Consider the following 20,065-nt stretch of genomic DNA (forward strand, 5'->3'; position numbering starts at 1 on the left):
CATATCCTTCCCATCCAGTGAAAACTATGTAGGATTATCTCTAAAATTGATGACTTTGAATTTTTCGGAAAAATTGAAGGATGAAGTGTTCCTTTATGAGTTAAGAAAACTCTCCCACTTTTTAAGCAAAATAAACTGTTTAAAAACCCTCTTGGATCAGCTGGGACATTATTCTTCACAAAGCTGAACAGGGCTGATCCCTGGTCTGTTTAATATTGATTTATATTATCCATATCCTGAATACTTTTTCCAACACTAACTTTAGTGAAGCTCCAGTGCAAATAAAGCACTGGGCAAGGGTTAAATCCCTTTTTGTTACCATGGAGATTAAGACAGCGGTCGCCACTTGACAGGCGCATGGAAGAAGAGACAAGAGGGGGGCGGAGGAGGAAGGGCTGTTGATTGATAGCAGAAGAGGCGGGGTTAACTATCATACTCTGTGTTCATTGGACAGATTTGCGTCACGTTGCCAGTTTGGAATGCAAATGAAAATGGCCCACCCCTTCTCTCCTCTCTTGCTGCCGCTGGTCTGCTCTGAGCCACCATCCAGAAATGGTGTAGAATATCAGGAAAAACAGCCAGGGAGAGCGACCAGAAAGAGGACCGAGGCTACAAGACATACAATAACGGTAAGTGCGACGCCTAGCTTGCTTCTTAGCACAGGGTGTCACGGTTGGCACGGGGCGTGGGGGTCAGTCACCGTGTGTGTTTGTGTGTGTGTCGGAACGCGTGAAGTTAATCGGTCGCACTAGCTAACGTCTTCTCGGGGCCCCAAAACAGCAGCAGGCAAGCGGTGTTGGTTTCTAGCTTGCTTGCTAACGTTGTTTAACCGCTAACTTAAGTCTGCAAACCCTCCAAATGGTGTACAAAAACAGCAGCATGGTGACGAATACCAACCCTAGTAGCGCTAATGATAGCTAATGTAAATTTACAAAACCTATGAATGAAAGTCATTGCGCAAAACATGTAAATTGAACGTGTTGGCCAGCAATCTCGTCTCTTCTAAGACTTCTAGTTTTCGCTTTACTTGATCATTACGTTAAAAGTGATGCTTTCTGGAGAAACTTTGGTCCCATTGGCACAGAGGAGGAGCTATTTTGACACTGTATAGGTCACCAGGTTAGCCCCAATGCTCCACTAGAGCTGGAGTAGTGGCCATGCCCTTACAGTGACCTGAATGTGGTCAAAATAACATTACAACTTTAGCTTACCTCCCCCTTTAGCGTATGCGTTTAGAGTGTAAGCACAGACACTACAAGGGGCTGCAATTAACAAGAGTTTCCATTATGGATTAATCTGTCACATTCACACACGTTCTAAGTGGCAAAAGTAATATGGAGCAATAATGCACATTTAATCGAGACCAAGTTATACAGCTAAGAGCACACTCAGCAGAGTTGTTGATAGCCTGGCATTGTTTGTGTCACTTGACAGGTCAGTGCAAGTAGCCACAGCTTCCACCTGTGCCCTTTTTCTTTAACGATTTGTTAAAAGGTTATATATTTTTCAAAAGGTCAGGTTTCTAATGTTGTTTTGAAAGTGTATTTCCGAGGTCAGACAGCCACTTCACAGGGTGATGCCTATTGACATGCTTTGCATATTTTTATGAAACCACTGAGTGGTCAAAACATCTAGGGGAGTGTGACAACACCAAGAAAATTAAATTTAGGAGTGAATACAGGTTTAGTTTGGAGGCCATGGGTTGCCCCAGCTCCAGAGCACTAACAAATGTTGCCTATTGTACACTCCTCATAGTATCTGCACTCTCAAGAGGGTCAGATCATTCATACCCAGTAATTTGTTTATTTCAAGAATATAAAGCAGCAAAAGAAGAAGCTCATAGGTTTTCCTCATGGCTACTGGGGGTTAAGTACAGGGGGATGCTTGCTTTATCCACTTAAAAGCCTGGCAAGCTGAGACTCCTTAAACCTGAGATTACACAGCCTGGGAAAATTACCCAGACAATTACTTGCACATCCATTCTTATAGCTGACACCTGGTCTAATGCAGTAAGCTGTTATGAAAAGGCCGATTTGCTTATTTCACAAGAGAGTGAAAGCCACACCTCCTTTCTCATGTTTTGTGTATATTTGCATGTGAGAGGTGATGCTCCCTCATCTGTACCCACTTTACTTTCTCTTGCACTCTATCTTATAGAGATATGCATGATCAGCATCAAAGAGACTTGATGTGTTCACCCGGTAGAAATAGTTGGACTGATCTTATTCTTGTCCAAAAGCAGCACACCTGGGCCTGCTTTTGTTGACGAGATACTTGCCAGATGTGCTCCCGTATGTACATGGTGCCAGTTTCAAAATCTAAGACCATATCTTGTCCCATATCACAATATCGATATATTGCCCAGCCCTAAATTCAAGTAATCTGTGCTCATCTTATCAAGGGATTGCACGCACTGAAACTGTAGTGTTTATATTCGATACAGGTACAAATAAAGCAGTGATTTTAGTCATCTGTACCTGCCCCTAGCAGTAGGGTTGGGTACCTTTCGCATCTGAACCAATATCACTACCGATACAGGTACCTGAAATTCGGTTCCCGGTACCCAACAGTACTTTTTTCAGTACTTTCCCTCTGTAATTACAAAAAAATATTTCAGTTGTAAAAATAATCCCAAACCTATTTATCTTATTAGAACAGTATGTTATTTATTCAGAATATTTTACACTGACAGCAATTAATAAAAATAGAAACCCTCCCTCTCTCCTCCCAAACCTGTCCCTACAACCTATTAAATTTATTATTATTCTTGTATATTCCTTTTTAACCTGTTTTATTTTCATCATGACCATTTTTAATTGCTCTTTAATGTTTCATGTAAATCACTTTGAATTGCCTTGTTGCTCAAATGTGCTGTAGAAATAAAGCTGCCTTGCCTTACAACCTCAGCCTGTCAGTCAGTCCCCAGGGCATATAAACCACTGTTGTGCCTGCTTGTCTCACAGGAAGTGTAACGTCAACAGCACAGCGACTGCTTTTGGCTCGCCATTAATATCATATCACAGTGAATGGTGTGTGCGTGAACCTGTAACTACACTTGAAACCACTTTATCTGCATTGCCGTGACTTCAACAAAGTGTGTGTGTGTGTGTGTGTGTGTGTGTGTGTGTGTGTGTGTGTGTGTGTGTGTGTGTGTGTGTGTGTGTGTGTGTGTGTGTGTGTGTGTGTGTGTGTGTGTGTGTGTGTGTGTGTGTGTGTGTGTCTGTGTCAACATGCAGAGAGGACAGATAAGCTTGCCCTAATGCGCTCTCAGGTACCAAAATTTGCCACTGTTTGATTTGATGTGAACCAACACTCGACGTGATCCGGTCGGTACCGGTAAAAGTACAGGACTTGTCTCTTACCATTGTAACAGCACCGTTACAATGGTAAGAGACAAGTCCATTGGTGGAAACTGGAGCCATAGCGGTATACCATTAAAATAGAAAATATCAGGATCAGCTAAAAAAAACATCCACCTTTCCTTAACAGTGTCAGTCAAAAATGTTTGTAAAATGTTTCATTTTAATGTCCAGACACACCAAACCAACAATAAAGAACTAGCAGCGACGAAGGCAGAACGTTGCCTGTATCTTCGCCAAAAAGTTGCACCTGAGCACACTGCAAAGACTACAGCCAACGGCAAACCATCACGTATTTTCTGTGCATGCTGCACTAGGACTGGAGGATTAATCGAAAATTAATTCGACATGAAAATTCAGATTTTCCCAAGACGATAACTTCAATAATTTATTTCTGTTTATAGGCCTACTTTCTCCTTAAAAACATTCTACCGTGTGTGCAGGGTCCGAAATTAACACTGGCCAGTCGCCAAATGCGGGGGCGGGCCGACACGCGCACACACACCAGACACCAGATACTACCTTCTGTTTACTGATGGCTAGTGTTTAATTAGCTAGTAAGTGGCGATTTTTGGCAGCCAGCCTTCCAAAAGAAAGCACAATGAAATTAAATGTTAACTTATCATTAACCGTTGACCGACAAGCAGGAAACAGAGTCTCCGTTCACCCGTCTGGAATGCTCTGACACACTGTGTCCGCGGACAGCTGTAGGACTGACACAAGTCCACAGCGGTCCGCGGCGTGTATGTCCGAGCCGGTCTCCAGCGCCACCACCTGCAGGTTGTCAGCCGTGTGTCTGCCTGGCGTACTCTCGGACGGCCGATTTAACTCGCCGGTCCTCATCAATATAGTTTTAATGTGTCACCTAGCTTTCCACAAGCAGAAAAAAGAGGAGCTTAAAATGCAACTTGCTGGTTCAAAGTTAGGACTAACAAGTTAATTAGCAGTTAAGAAATAGATTGTATAGCCTATTTACATTTTTATCATGGGGGAGACAAAAATGCGCCATTACACCAAAACTCGATTTACTTATTTTTTAAATCGCCCGCAACAAAAAATTTGAATTAATTCATTTAATCGATTTTTCGCCCAGGCCTACCTGCCGTTGGCTGATGGTGTGTCAGGGCCTTGTCAGATTAGGTCAAAGGCCACTCTGACCCAGTGTCAGTGATGCATCTCAGAAAACAGGGTTATGGATTATTAGGTTGACTTTTGTGTCTGCCTTAATGTGTTGTTACAGTCAGTTAGTTTTCAGCAGGATACCAGTGTGGTATATTCGTTTTATAAGAATGATTTTTTTTTTTGCAAATCAAAAGTAAGCGTTTTTAATTTCTAACCTCATTAAAAAAAACACGACATCACATTTAGTTTCCCTATGCTACTTATGTTAGTTATGAGTCTGTAGTAACCAAGAGCCTTCACGGGTATCCTTTTGGATTATTTGAACTTTCGATGTCTGGCTGGTCCACTGCTAGCCTTGATAAAAATTGAAAGTGTTTGTTTCTGATGTAGGCAGTGAAGCACTACATTTTTCTGTGCTGCTGCTCATCATTGCTTATACCTGACCTATTTCTTTTCCTCATGGTGGGCTCGACGCCTGAGTTTGCTGCCTCCGAGACTGCTCTGGTAGAACAGTCTGGATTGAAATGAGTTGCTAATTTGCAAGCTTGGCCAGAACTATTTAACTGTGGTATTTATAGACCAGAGGAGGAATCTTTCATTTCATTTTCTGCCCCGGCCTGTCTCTGCTCTTTTCTGTCTGCTTCTCCTGTGTTTATTTCGAGAGTTGTTAACTGTCCGAGCGATTTTTAGCATCTCATGGTGCAATCTGCACTTCACAGGCTGGGGCCTTACTAAATGGAGCTGAACATAAAAAGACCACGGTCTACTGTGTAGAGCAGGGGTCTCAAACTCGCGGCCCGCGGGCCAATTGCGGCCCGCGGGACGATAGTTTGTGGCCCCCGCCTTAATATGAAAGATTAATGTTAGTGCGGCCCGCGAGTGTGATATGTATGGTACTTTACAGTGTTGTGTGCGGGGCTGAACGAACCTACCAATCACGGTGGGGTATATGGCTCTCGGGGGCGGGACATCGGGCGGGCTTGAAGCAAGCAGAGAAACATTCCTCAATGAGTGAAAGTTACAGCAGCGTTGTCATGGAGTGTTTTCTTCCGTGCCTGGCTGGCTGCCTCGTTTCTATTGGGCACACGCGGACATTTGTCCCAGCGCGCTGCGTTCACAACACTTTTTTTAAGTTGCTGCCCAGCGGGACATTATACGTATACATATATGTATATTAAATGTATATAACCAGGGGTTAAATTGGGCCGGGGCTCTCCGGGGCTCGGCCTCGGCACGTAAGCCTGCTCGTTTTTCCGGATGTGCCTGCTTGCAGTCTAAATATGTCACCAAAAAATTTATGAAAATGATGCTTTTGAAAACATGATATTTGAATGATGATGATGATACATTAATAAATGATATTTTTTGAAATGGCATGTCTATTTTCATCTCGGCGGAGCTGAGATGAGAACAATCAGAACACGGCAACAACTTCAACAAAACTTGTGTGTGTGTGTGTGTGTGTGTGTGTGTGTGTGTGTGTGTGTGTGTAAAAGAGAGAGAATGGGAGAAGAAGTTTGTGTGAGGTGGACCTGCTCACCACAGACCCAAATCTTCTCAGCTGTTGCTACTGACATGCTGCATGTCTGTCTCTTCATGTGGCACATTATGTTTGGCACATTGTATAGGTCACTTCTTATATCATAACAAGGTAATACAATGTGTAATGACTGATTAACAGTAATGTAAATGCCCTAATACCTGTTGATACTACAACAATGCAGAGTATAGGCTCTTAACCTTGCAGTTTTGCACATATCATGTAAGACTTGCATTTCACGGTTTATTTTTCAAATTTTTTTTCCTGGGGGGGTATACCCCCGGACACCCCTAGAATAGGCTATATATATATATATATATATATATATATATATATACACACACACGTCAATGGCACTTAGAGAGTTAATGAGGTCTCTCTCTCTCTGACAAAGTAAATCAAAGTGATGCGTATGCGGCGGGATAAAAGAATATAAATAATAAAAATAAAGAGATTTCAGAAGATTGGAATTTTTTTAACAAAGCTTTTCTTGTGGAAAACCTGATGCGGCCCAGCCTCACCCAGACTCTGCCTCCAGCAGCCCCCAGGTAAATTGAGTTTGAGACCCCTGGTGTAGAGTCAAGTTTTTTTTTTTTTTTTTGTATATTCACAGCATGAGTCTTATGCGTGCTGGAATGGTACACACACACACACACACACACAGCAGCACACTTAACCTGGAAAGCAGCCAGCGTCTCTTTGTGCTGGTCTACTCAGCTGTGGAAGGCAAGGTCCATCTGAGTCAGATGGCTCAATTACCGCTACCTGACCAATCTTGCCTCGGGATCAGAGGGTATCTCTGTCTTACACACTCTAACAAAGGCAGTGCATCGCTTGCTGTGTTTGGACAAGACCCATCGACCATCATCCGCCTTAGGGGGATGACCTCAGCATCACCAAGGAAATGCTGTTTTGTAGAGCACAGGATGTGGAAGCTGACTGTTGCGGTTATGATCGCTAGGGCAGTTCCTCTCATTCATTAGAAATCAACCACAATATTTTGTGAAAACTGGCCAATTCTGGTCACCGGCCGGTCTATCGGTGCATCTCTAGCGACGTGTATTGTCTGTTAAGATTTGGATCAGTTTTTTTGTTTTGTTTATTAGTTCAACTTGATGACCTCACTGAATTCATGCTCAATGACTCGCTGAGGGCTGCAGCTAACAATTATTTTCATAGATTAATCTGGTGATAATATAATAATTTTAGTTTAAAAAAAAAAAAAAAAAATAAATAAAATGCCCCGTAGAGTCTTCCAAGTTGCTTGTTTTGCCCGATTTGACTAATTGTTTTGGGACAGTCATGCAAGCATTGGGCATGGTTGGTTTCTTTTTGTTGTTGTTATATGCGTATAAATTGTTGTGCTTCAGAGTGAGTGCCTACATTGCAGTAATAACAGTCTCCCTCATGGACTAGTCTGACTGTACCAATTCTGCAATAAATAAAGGTTGACAGATCTGCCACTAACACTTTCTGCATTTTCTGAAGAAATTGCAACCAGCTTGAACACTTTGTCTATAAAAAATGATAAGTCTGCAAGGAGACGTTACATCTCCTCTGTGTGGTTTATAAATAGGCACTCCTCACCGAAAAAATAATTGAAGACAGACACACTCATCCAATGAATATATTCAGCCCCCTTAAAGGAAGAAATGACTTTCTCTGGTGTTTAATTAATTAGCTAGTAGTATTATTTCTGTAAAATGTCGTTCTCGGGTAGCTCATATGCCACCGTCGCTTGACATGCTTTTGTTGCGTTTTCAAACTTTTCAGATAAATCTTAATGAGTTTGGAAGTTGGAATACTTTCAAACAGACCTTTTTAGTACATTGGTTGGCAGTGTCTTTGATGTAGGAATCTCAAAGCAAGGCTCATATGGTGCCTAGATCATTTATTTTCATACCGCTTCCCAGAAGAGCTTGTTAGGCGTCAGCGTTCTTGAAATTGATAATGAGCTTATGTACTCTTTGAACAAAAGGCGGGTTTATTCGTTTTAAAGCCCCTTGCCGGACCCACCCCTTATGCCTCACTTCACTGTGGCTGCTCTCTGTGTGTTCTAGTATCTCATAGGTCCTGGGCTTTCAGATGTTGAGGTCCATCATCAAGCAGCTCCTATCAGTCTGAGCCACCCCCATTTCTCTATTTTCTTTACTTTTTTGTTTGGAACCCTCTCCCAAGGCCAAGCAGAGTGTGAGATTCGAGACTTGTGTTTCTGGCTTCACCGCCAGCTAATCTATATGCTAATGAGAAGATAATAATCAATGGGGTTCATGCATGGTTGGCCCCAATCAATAGCACATTGCACCAGCAAACGATTCAAATGGCCACATTTCATACAGCTAGACAGTTGGGTGGCGTGTTAATGTGGTGGGGCAGAGCATAAGTATGCCATTATCCTCTGGTTGTATCTACCCTATTTCACATAAATGAGTTCTGTTGTCATTGAGGAGAGGGTTGAATTCAGCTGCAAGCTATCCCATTTATTTTTTAGGAAGGGAACGTAATTTTCTACTCTTATTGTTCTGCATTTCATTTCCATAAATGCTATATAAATAAATAAATATGAATAGGTGGTTTGACTCTTTCCTGCTGCGACTTGGCTAGCCCCTCGTTGATTCTGTGTATCATTAGTTGAGTTTGGGCATTAATGGGTCTGTTTTTAGCAGGATTAGGGTAAATTTGGCTAAAGATTTAGATCCTTTGTGGAAATGGTTTTCAACCTATCCTGTAGACTTTCAAATTTGAGGAACTAAAAATGGAAATGGCGCCTTCAGTTTTAAGCTGTCCAGACGTAGACTGAACAAAGTAAAGAGCTTGAGATTTCTGAGCTTTTTTGAGATTTTAATGAAATACCTCCTTACCTTGGATTTGACTTTTTTAATGCAGTCTACCTTATGTTGGAGGGTGCATACATCCTAAAAAAAAAAATCAGTATTCAGTCTGAGGGGGAGGGGAAAGACAAGAGTAAAATCATTACCATCATCTTCATTAGAGAGGATCCTGCTGTCCAATCAGCATGCTGCTCTGCACGGGGATTCCATAGGCACCCCGTTGGCTGTCGCTAGGATACCACATAATCAGGAGGCAGGCTGCGGCCTGGTTGGTGGAGTTTGGGTGTTGATGCTGGGGCGACGAGCTCGCGGTGTGTTGGGGGTTGACGAGAGGTGCTGGGGTTTGGATACAGCACAGAAACCCGCTCGCACGCGCTCATTCATTCACTCAGTCAGCAAAGCAGCCAAACACTCAGTTAGCCAGACAAAGAGGAGCAGCATCCTGCAGGAAGACAGCAGGCTCCCGGGGGATGGGGCATCATACCCCTGCATCGCGTTGGGGGGGCCGGAGGAGGTAGGAGCACCAGGGTTAGGGGGCTTTGTCTTAGCAGCAGAGATCCCCTGCGCACACACGCATGCATTTCTCTGTGGATCTCCTGGCTATTAAAGCCATTATCACACATCAATCGATTTGTGCACCGTTCTAGTGATTTTTAAAAAAAATTTGTGGGTCATCAGAGTTTCCCTATATGCGAGCTGAAGGATGGACACTGATGGAAGCTCCTGCACTTCCTTACTGTGATCTAAGCTCTGTAGAGACAGCCAGCCAGTCTGTCTGAAATTCTCTTAACAGCTCTCCTCTTCCTGCAGGCTATGCACATCCTCTAGACACAAAACTGACAGTCGGGTTCGTGCGGTCTTGTAATGCCAGCGTGAGTAGATCAATATGTTCTCTTGTGAGGCGCGCAAGGAGCTGCAGTCGTGTTGTTATGGTGTCGACCGGCTGCTTGTAATGCATTACAGGCTGCTGGCGCTGCTTTGATGTGCACACATTGGCTTTACCACTCTTCATGGGTACCAGGGTTTTTCCCCAAACCAAACCAGCTCAAAGCCTGATTCTAGTTGGAGATGTGAAATTGGGGTTAAGGACCGGAGTGGAGGGGGTGTTCTCCATTGCAGCCCTTCACTGATGGATGAGTGACTCCTCTCAGAAAGACGGAGAATGAAGGCATCATTACCAGAGGGGATTCCCTCCCCTCTCCACACACATGGAGGCAATGGGAAACCGAGTGTAGGATGTAGGCTAATGACTGCAGGCAGGCAGGCAGGCTTTTTCGCTTTTGGTGCTTTGTTTACAACCAGAGAGCCGGACTAAATTTCAGATTTTATGTAGACGAGACATTTCAAATCCACGACAGACACTGCTGAATGCAAACTCATGGCGCCTTTGTTTTGGGGAATTTACAGTTGACTGAAGTTTTTATATTTTTACTAAATATAAAATAATTACATTCTGTCAGTTGAGTCTCCATTCTTGCGTGTTTTGGCGGTTATTCATGTTTTATTTATATCATTCTCATTTCATGCAATGAGCCCAAACGTTCTTGCTTAAAGAATAGTGTTGACAAGATCTTTTTGTTTTGCATGTTAAAACATTTTTAATTGCTTAAATTGAAACCTGTGGGATCCGTTATTGACATGCTAATTGCCTAATTTGTTGAGCATTTCATTTAAAAGCGCATACAGCTTCGCAAACAAAGGCCAAACTCCAGTCTTTTTCTCATTCAGTGACTGATTTGTTTACTCAGATATGTAGGGCTATTCAGCTTTTGCCATTTCAAGGAATAGCATATGTTTTTGTAAGATTGCAGTCTTTTTCCAAGTCTGCTTTGTTGCATAAGTGGGCTCTAGAGCTGTGCTTTGGCCCCTAATCCGTTCAAAAGAAAATTGAGGAGGAAATAGCCTAAGAATTGCAGCATGGCTGCTGCCTTGCTCCTTATTCAATTAGTTCCATCACACCCTCTTTCTTTCCACTCCAACCATTTCCTCAACCTGCTCACTCAACCTTTACCCTCCCCCCCCCCCCCCAACTAATCACACCTCTAACCTCAAGGCTAGAAATTCCATCCTCCCTGTTTTGGCCTCTTTTCTTTTTTATATATTTATTTTTAGCTATGTTACATCAGCTGTCATGCTGTTTTGAATCCCCCACCACAGACACACTCATTAATCCCAGCATGTCTTCTACACCGCTAGCATCTCAAGTCCTCATGTTCATTTTGAGCTCTGCTTCATCAAAGCCTTCTGATTTTTCTTCATATTCTTTTCACAAAACGTCATCTTTGCCTCCACCAAGGAAGGATCCTTTCTCTCCTTCCATCCTTCCATCTTATCACCTGTCGTGCTGCAGCCCCCTCCGTCTCATCTGTCTGAAGAGATCTGAACCTTTTCCTCCTGTGCTAATGGTTAGCAGAGCATCAGGGGACCAACCTTTTTTAAAAGGCTTTTATAGAAGGGTCCTAAATCATTCTTTCTCTTCTCCTCTATTCTCATGACCGTCAAGAAGAAATGGAAGTCTGAGATACTACATGTCATATAACATGGTTTCGACACAGTACTTTTGTATTAGCAACTGTCTGAGCAATAATTAGGCCTATACTTTTATTAAACTCAGTGACATGGTGCTTGTATCAGGGTTTGGGGCATTTTGATGGGAGTGTATGCAGGGGAGTTTTAGTCCCAGTCATTAGAACAGCCTCTGCTGCCTTCCTAATTAACTTGCACCAAATGTGTGTGTTCTTGTATATGTGAAACGCTCCACTGTTTAAGATGTAATTTAGGGAGACCACTAATGCTAGCCAGCCCCTCTGCCTTTTATGCTTAATTCACTGGATTTCATTAGCTTCCCACATTTTTGTGTGCTCCTCTAACCAGCTTTGTCGTGCCATGCTTCACTTCCGTTTTTGGAGAATGGAGTCCTACACTTTGCTTTGATAGCGTTTGAGAAACTGAGTTTCTAACTGTAATCTTAGAACAATGCAGGGGTGGTTTGTTTGAACAGGCTCCTACATTTAGATTTAATATTCCTGTTGCGAATATGTGCATGAAAATAAACCGACTTCAAAAGAATCATTCATTTCCCAGTTGACGCTCGTCCTACTGCAGATTTGTGTAAAACAGAACTTTGCTGTAGTATTTACTGCAGTGAGTCCGTTTTACCATAGCGAGGCAGACTGAGGTAGACTCAGGTAGATATTTTAGGGCTTGTGAATTCCTTTTTAATTTTAGTGGAATGAAGCTGCAGCGATTGATTGATTTAGTCAATCGACTGGCAACTTTATTGGCAATTATTTTGATAGTCAATGAATTTTTTTTCGGTTAAAGAAACACGCCGACTTATTGGGAATTTAGCTTATTCACCGTAACCCCCAGAGTAAGTGGGGGGCCAGAGGGTGGTGATGGCGCAGTGGATATGACACGTTCCTTTGGTGTGGGAGATCCGGGTTCGATTCCCACTGCGATACATCAACCAATGTGTCCCTGAGCAAGACACTTAACCCCTAGTTGCTCCAGAGGCGTGCGACCTCTGACATATATAGCAATTGTAAGTTGCTTTGGATAAAAGCGTCAGCTAAATGACATGTAATGTAATGTAATGAGTAAGACAAGTCGATACATACCCTTCTCATCTCCGTGCGTGCTGTAACGCTGTCTGACGGTTCCAACATTAGCTTAGCCCAGCACAGATCCTGCAGGTAACTGGTTCCAACTAGCCTACTGCTCCCAATTGTGACAAAAGTGACAAAATAACGCCAACATGTTCCTATTTACATGTTGTGATTTGTATAGTCACAGCGTGTACAAAAAACAAGGTAACATGAGACACAGCCATCTTCTAACAGTAAACAAACCGGGAACTATATTCTCAGCCAGGCTTGCTGCAAGCATATCACTCCTACCAAGTACTATATTCTTCCGCCTGAGAATATAGTTCCCGGTTTGTTTACAGTTAGAAGACGGCTGTAACTCATGTTACGTTGTTTTTTGTACACGCTGTGACTCTATAAATCACAACATGTAAATAGGAACATGTTGGCGTTATTTTGTCACTTATTCGGAGCAGTAGGATTACTGGAACCATTACCTGCATGTTCTGTGCTGGCCTGATGCTGCTGGAGCCGTCAGACAGCGTTACAGCACACACGGAGATGAGAAGGGTATGTATCGACTTGTCTAACTCTGGGGGTTACGGTGAATAAGCTAAATTCCCAATAAGTCGGCGTGTTCCTTTTTAATTGACAAGCAAAAATGTCAAACCCTCTGTTTCCAGCTTCTCAAATGTGAGCGTATAAAACAAAATAATAATTTGAAATTTTAACGTTTTATTTTTCTTGGGTTTGGGGTATATAAAAAGAAAAAGGGAATAGTGTGGCATTTTCTTTTCATGTGCTCTCCTTTTTCTCTCCTCAGGCACAGGAGAGCTATTCAGAAGAGCCGGGGGTCAAAGGTGAGAAGAGCAGAGGGCACCATGGAGAGTGAGCCGGGGGCCCCTGCCTCTACGGCAAACAGCACCGGGACCGCCGCCACCTCCTCCAGTACCACAGCTGCCAGCAGTAGTAGTACCTCTAACACTATTGCTACTACTTCTACGGCTTCCACGAGCAGTAGTAGTAACACTAACAGTAGTGGCAGTAGTAGTACTACAGCAGCAGGAAGACAAACAGTGCCTCAGATATCCGTTTACGGCGGGATACCTGACCGACAAACAGTGCAGGCAAGTTTCTCGTGTGTGTGTGTGTGTGTGTGTGTGTGTGTGTGTGTGTGTGTGTGTGTGTGTGTGTGTGTGTGTGTGTGTGTGTGTGTGTGTGTGTGTGTGTGTGTGTGTGTGTGTGTGTGTGTGTGTGTGTGTGTGTGTGTGTGTGTGTGTGTGTGTCTGTCATGTGCAGACACACTCAGACTACATGCACATACAAATGTTCACAAGTTATCATAATTTATAACTTTGCTCTACTGCCCTCTGTTGGTGTATATAACACCACATATAGGCCAATACATAATTCTATCTATCTATCAATCTATATTTTGTTTTTTATTTTTTTATAATTTTTGAATTGGAAGTAAATTAATGAAAGAAGAGACATTTGTCATCCTGATCAATATACAGATGAAGGAAACTTCAATAAATGGCCATTCCCCAAGATTTGTCCCAAGTTGAAAGAAGGAATGCTTTGTGTGCTTCAGTGCTCTTGACTCTTTGACCCCCCCCCCCATCCCCCAGGGATTATCCTCTACACAGGCGCACCCTCTCCCTGACAAAGACCCACACAACTTTTAGTGCTGCTGCTTTGTCACAGCAGTGTTTTTGTAATTCATCCTTTCTTTTCGTGTACTCCGCCTGCTGACAAAATTAAAAGGCAAACCCTGTTGTCACCAGGCAGCCCTCTGAGCATAAAGGACTACTGTTCACTTATGGTCAGTCAGGGCTGTGTTGCATCTCTGCTACCAATTTTGACCGTTATCTAAAATGGCGTGGGGGTTCGGATGCTTCTGTGACACTATAGACCACAGGTCAACATCCTCTGGTTACCTGGCAACCAGGAAGAGGGCACTTTCAGAGGTGAAGGGTGAGGACAGTTATTTTCAGTAGTTTGGAGGTTTAGCTCTATAATTGGGTCAAGGAGTGTCTTGCAGACAGCGATTTAAAGGACTGGGTTGATTTTAGGTCTGTCCGCTCGCAGTGATCACATGTTTTAGACATTTTGAAACACTCTTTAAGTAGAGGTAGCGTCCACGTTCGGACACTTATTGGCTAACGTTCCATTAAAATATCTGTTCAAATATAAATATAAATGATCTATTAATGTTTTCAGTTAATTTAATGGTGTAAAACTAAAGTGTAACTTCTTACCTTTCGAACGGTATATCGTTTAAACCGTTTACTTTAGCTTTTATTTTATCAACGGTGAATTAGCTGTGCGCTACCCTTGGCCATAACCGGACACCCCTATCTCCTCGCTGTAAATACTGGCCATTGCTAGTTTTTCGGGGGTATTAAGTCCCATCAATGAGGTCAAAACTACGATTGTACTTCCGTCCTTCACAATAAAATGACATGCTTCAACAACTCTGAACTATGCAGTAAAAGCTCCTTAATTTCCAGTACAGTAAAAATAGAAACCTTTTAGAGGAAAAGATCATTCATATACTAATTACACATCTAAATGTCCATGTACATATAGGAAAATTCATACGTAGGTTGTTAGATGGGTATAGATCAATTCTGCTAACATTTTTGGTGATGATCGGAAACGTAAAGTACCGCGAAAAGACCGGAAACTGAAAGTGTCTGAATATGGCCAATGGCATTTTGAACGTGGACACAGTGACGCTATGTATCTCTCCCTCTCAATCGTATCTAGACGCACAGTCTATGATCTAATACAAAAACAATACAGTCATTCAAAACCCATTCGTTTCAGCCATGAATTGGATTTCATATTTACTTTTTTTATAGAATAAAATTGATTTGGACAGATTTAGAACAAATGCGTGGTTGTGTATTGATGTAGCAAGTTCTCTGACTCTTTCATTTTCTACTCTTCTAATTTTTTCACCCTGACAGAATTTAATGTCTTTTTTTTTTTTTTTTTTTTTAAACATACATACATACATACATACACATACACACACACACACACACACACACACCACGCAATATTCAATTAGCTCTGTGTCTGTCTGTCTTTGTCTGCAGGTGTTCCAGCAGGCGTTACACAGACAGCCTAACACAGCAGCACAGTACCTGCAGCAGATGTACGCTGCTCAGCAGCAGCATCTGATGTTGCAAACCGCAGCCCTCCAGCAGCAGCACAACCTTAGCACCGCTCAGCTCCAGAGCCTGGCGGCTGTACAGCAGGTCATCACGTGAAAGAATCCTTCTCACAGTGTTAAGATGATGCTGTTATTGTTGACCCCCCTCCAAGACTTGTTTCGGGAAATGTTAACTCTTTCTCTCTCTCTCTCTCTCTCTCTCTCTCCCTCTCTCTCTCCCTCTCTCCCTCTCCCTCTCCCTGTCATGGGATAGGCCAGTATTGCAGCTGGCCGGCAAAGCTCCTCACAGAACGGCACTTCATCCCAGCAAACAGGATCAACTCAGGCTACGGTAAGTGCTGGTATTAGTGTTGGGCCTGTCTCCTAAGGACCTCTTAAGGTTAACTTATCTTTGTCCATGAGATTATCATGGAACAAAGTTGATTTTAACACCACAATGCTTTGATGAAACTGAAACTTTGATGTGTTGTTTAAAGTTAATTGGAGTATTGATATAGATACAGTAAAGGACGTTTATAATGTCATTATTAGGGGTGTGCAAAAAAATCGCTTCACATTTGTATCGCGATTCAAAATCGATTCAATCCATATTTTTTTTTTTTTTTTTTTTTTTGTAATGACGTGTATACTATTGTCCTGAAATGAGTTTAGCTCGGAATTCCCATAGATGCCGCTGCGTCGAATTCACACTGACGCCTGGGCACTTGTTATAATCAGAAGAACGAGTGCAGCAGAAGTAGTTTAGTCGGCGCAAACAATGGCAAACCTCACAGAAAGAATTATTCAACTTGCTCCATCCTCATTGAAGGCGAGAGTTTGGGCACATTTCGGCTTTTACACCCTCGAGGGGAAGACGGAACTTGATAGGAATCATGCTATATGCAGGCTTTGCAAAGCGAAAGTTAATTATTTTGGAAACCCCAGAAACTTGAGAACTCGCATGGTACGCCATCACCCAGAGATTAACGTTAAAGACGTGAACGAACAACAACCTAAAGGACCTGACATGCCAGTCAACCAACGCACTCTCTTTCAATGCTCTAAACTCCCACAAACTCTGAACCAAAAGCTCTTTTTATTTAAAGGTCCCATGACATGGTGCTCTTTGGATGCTTTTATATAGACCGTAGTGGTCCCCTAATACTGTATCTGAAGTCTCTTTCCCAAAATTGAGCCTTGGTGCAGAATTACAGCCACTAGAGCCAGTCCCACAATGAGCTTTCCTTAGGATGTGCCATTTCTGTGTCTGTAGCTATTGAGGAGGAGAGAAGGGGGGGGGGCAAGGTGGAGAGTCGAGGTCTGGCCTTGACCAACTGCCACGTTGCTTGTTTGAAAGCCATGATGTCTCTCTCTCATGGGTGGGCCAAATTCTCTGGGTGGGCAAAGCAGAGAAAGGGGAGGTAATCTTGCTCCTTATGACCTCATAAGGAGAAGATTCCAGATCGGCCCATCTGAGTTTTCATTTTCTCAAAGGCAGAGCAGGATACCCAGGGCTCGGTTTACACCTATCACCATTTCTAGCCACTGGGGGACCATAGGCAGGCTGGGGAAACGCATATTAATGTTAAAAAACCTCAAAGTGAAATTTTCATGCCATGGGACCTTTTTTAACAGTTTTATTTTATACTTGAATTAAATGTATTTGAAAGCTGGCCAAAGCTTGGCACTTTGCAGTTTTTAGTTGCAAAAGTTTTTATTTATCTTTTTTAAATTGTATGTTTACTGCAATCACATGGGAAAAGTAACTACATTTACATACTGTGAATCGTTTTTTTTTTAATCGAGAATTGTTTTTGAATTGAATCTTGAGCCTAAAAATCGATTATTGAATTGTGACATTTTCTGAATTGTGCACCCCTACTAATTATCCTGTTCATCTTCTCCCTGTAGATCAACCTGACCACCTCCCCGGCAGCAGCTCAGCTGATCAGCCGGGCCCAGAGCATTAGTTCCACCCCTACCAGTATTTCCCAGCAGGCTGTTCTGCTGGGCAGCCCATCTAGCACCACGCTCACAGCCAGCCAGGCACAGATGTACCTGCGCGCACAGATGGTGAGATTGCAGACACAAGGAGCATAGCCACTGGCACATTTATAGGAGTGTGCATATATATGCATAAACCCCTCACACACATACTGCTTGAATAAATAAACACTATCTAGCTCATGATTTTTTATTCAGTGTGTTTTAGGATTGGAGCATGTATGCTTACTCTGCCATTGTAAATGGTGTGCTTTATTCTCATTTTAATTAGTCTTCTGGTGTTTAATTAGTGCACATGATTTGTATTAAGCTCTACACATGTATTCATTTTCTTTTACTTGCTTGTTTTTCCACACATACACCAATTAAAGCTTTAACGCAGTGTAACTATATAATATACTCAACTGTTGTATCAATATATTTAGTTTTGAAGATAAAGATTACAAAGAGAAATGTCTGCCATTCTGTAGTTTTCATAGCAAGAATATCATGTCCAAAACACGTGAACAGGGTCCTTTTTAGCTTGGATTGCTTCACGTAATGATCTTTTTAAATGTTTTTGTGCTCTGGCCTGTTCTCAATACATTGCTTCTTTATTGGAGATTAGAGAAGAATTCAATGGCAAAAGTTGTTTCCTAAAACACCTGGGCACTGTAGTTTTTAGCACACGCTACTCAAACAGGAGTAAATAGTGCATTTGTTACCAGCCGGGACAGAGACACTGATTTTGTGTGCGTGTGTGTGCGTATGTGTGCGTGTGTGGGTGGGTGGGTGGGTGGGTGTTGCTTTCAAGGCCCAGCAGAGTAACCTGGTGCAGGTGGCCAGGAGCCTGGGCCGGGCTGTTCCACTGTCCCCGCAGCTCATCTTTACTCCAACGGCCACAGTGACTGCCGTCCAGTCAGAGAGCTCCACGCAGGCCTCCTTACAGGTAGGTTAGTCGGAAGACAGTTTCACTAAATGACAAATATAATTACAAACTTTTATTAACGTTAACGTCCTGAACTTGATCTCTCTGTGTGTAATATTTGGAGGCTTTGAGAAAGTTGTCGCAGTGACTGGAAATCCAGCACTAGATGATGTGAAATGGCAATGAATATGCCTCTATTGGTTTGCAAAAAAAGTGATGTACTACGTATTTTGTAATAAACACCGAATAATGTCTGCTCCTAAAACCCACTTTGTAAATCTAAACAACCTCCCATCATTCGGTCTCTCTTAAGAATCAGGTCCAGAACCTTGCCATCCGTGGCCAGCAGGGGGCAGCCACATCCTCCTCTCAGACTCAGACCCTGCAGGCTCTTAGTCTGAAGCAGAGCCCTGTGCCCATCCAGCCCGCCTCATTGATCAAGAATCCCAGCCAAGTAACGCAGGCCTCCACAGGGGGGAAGGCTGTCTCCTTCGACAGTTCATCTGAAGCAGGGAAGAAGGGGGACAGTGCAGCAGTCCCAGAAGTCCGAGCTATAAACATGAGCCGCAGTGTCACAGCTATCAGTGCTCAGCCCCTGATTGCTCCAGGTAAGTAGAGTCTGCAATCCCACAGCCTGAAAATAATGTTAAAGTCTGAATGTGTGCAGTTAATTTACCCATAAAACTGATCCTGGCAGTGGACCAGACCCCAACAGAAATAAACTCTCTCACAAAGGCATTTAGTGTTATAATAATGGAAATTAGCAATGTGGGTATTAGAGCAGAATCAGTTGGTTGATTAATCAATTTTGATAATTGATTAATCGTCGGGTTTTTTTAATGGACAAATGTAAATATGTTAGCAGCATAAGGGATGATGGGCTGTCTACCACTGAAATATCTCGACAACTAACAGATGGATTGCCATGACATTTTTAACAGACATTAATGGCACCCAGACAATGAATTCTTATGACGTTGGTGTTCCTCTGACTTTCCCTGTAGTGCCGCCAGCATGTCAAAGTGATCAATTATGCTGTGAAATATCTCAACATCAAAAACAGTCCTAATGACTTCGGTCGTACCCTGACTTTTTCTATAGCACCATCATCAGGTCAAAATTTCGGAAAAAAATTATGTCTATTACTCTGGTTTATGACCAACGGCTAAATTATTGACATTCTCATCAGCCTTCAGCTGTATATTGTGTTTTGTGCTAATTAGAAAATATTAGCATAACATGCTAAACTAAGATGGTAATCATACCTGCTAAACCTCAGCATGTTAGCATTGTCATTGTGAACATGTTGCCATGCTGATGTAAGCCTAAATTCAGCCTCACAGAGCTGCTAGCATGGCAGTAGACTCTTAGTCTTGTTTTCATCTGACAAAGCAACCCACACTGGTTACAGAGCAAGTGGCATCTTAAACGTAAACGGTCTGCTAGGTGTTATTTCTGTACTAGTCTAGCTCAACGGATGAACATTGCTGGGATTAAGCCTGACATCCGGTGCTTCTCTCACACGCCGGATGTCCCTCCCTTCTTGCGATCA

At 42.7% G+C, this 20,065-nt stretch overlaps 1 protein-coding gene across 1 annotated transcript in view; it reads left to right on the top strand.

Annotated features, from left to right (window-relative positions):
- Nucleotides 1-495: 495 nt before the first annotated feature.
- The window catches only part of phc2b (polyhomeotic homolog 2b (Drosophila)), a 41,179-nt gene continuing 21,609 nt past the window's right edge, over nt 496-20,065 (top strand). The window contains exons 1-7 of the mRNA XM_028576408.1: nt 496-629; nt 13,263-13,566; nt 15,547-15,708; nt 15,877-15,954; nt 17,514-17,675; nt 18,400-18,534; nt 18,827-19,121. Coding sequence (XP_028432209.1) covers nt 13,321-13,566; nt 15,547-15,708; nt 15,877-15,954; nt 17,514-17,675; nt 18,400-18,534; nt 18,827-19,121 — 1,078 coding nt within the window. The 5' untranslated portion in view covers nt 496-629; nt 13,263-13,320. The remainder of the gene's footprint in view (nt 630-13,262; nt 13,567-15,546; nt 15,709-15,876; nt 15,955-17,513; nt 17,676-18,399; nt 18,535-18,826; nt 19,122-20,065) is intronic.

Source organism: Perca flavescens, chromosome 4, assembly GCF_004354835.1.
Source record: "Perca flavescens isolate YP-PL-M2 chromosome 4, PFLA_1.0, whole genome shotgun sequence".
Classification (NCBI taxonomy): domain Eukaryota; kingdom Metazoa; phylum Chordata; class Actinopteri; order Perciformes; family Percidae; genus Perca; species Perca flavescens.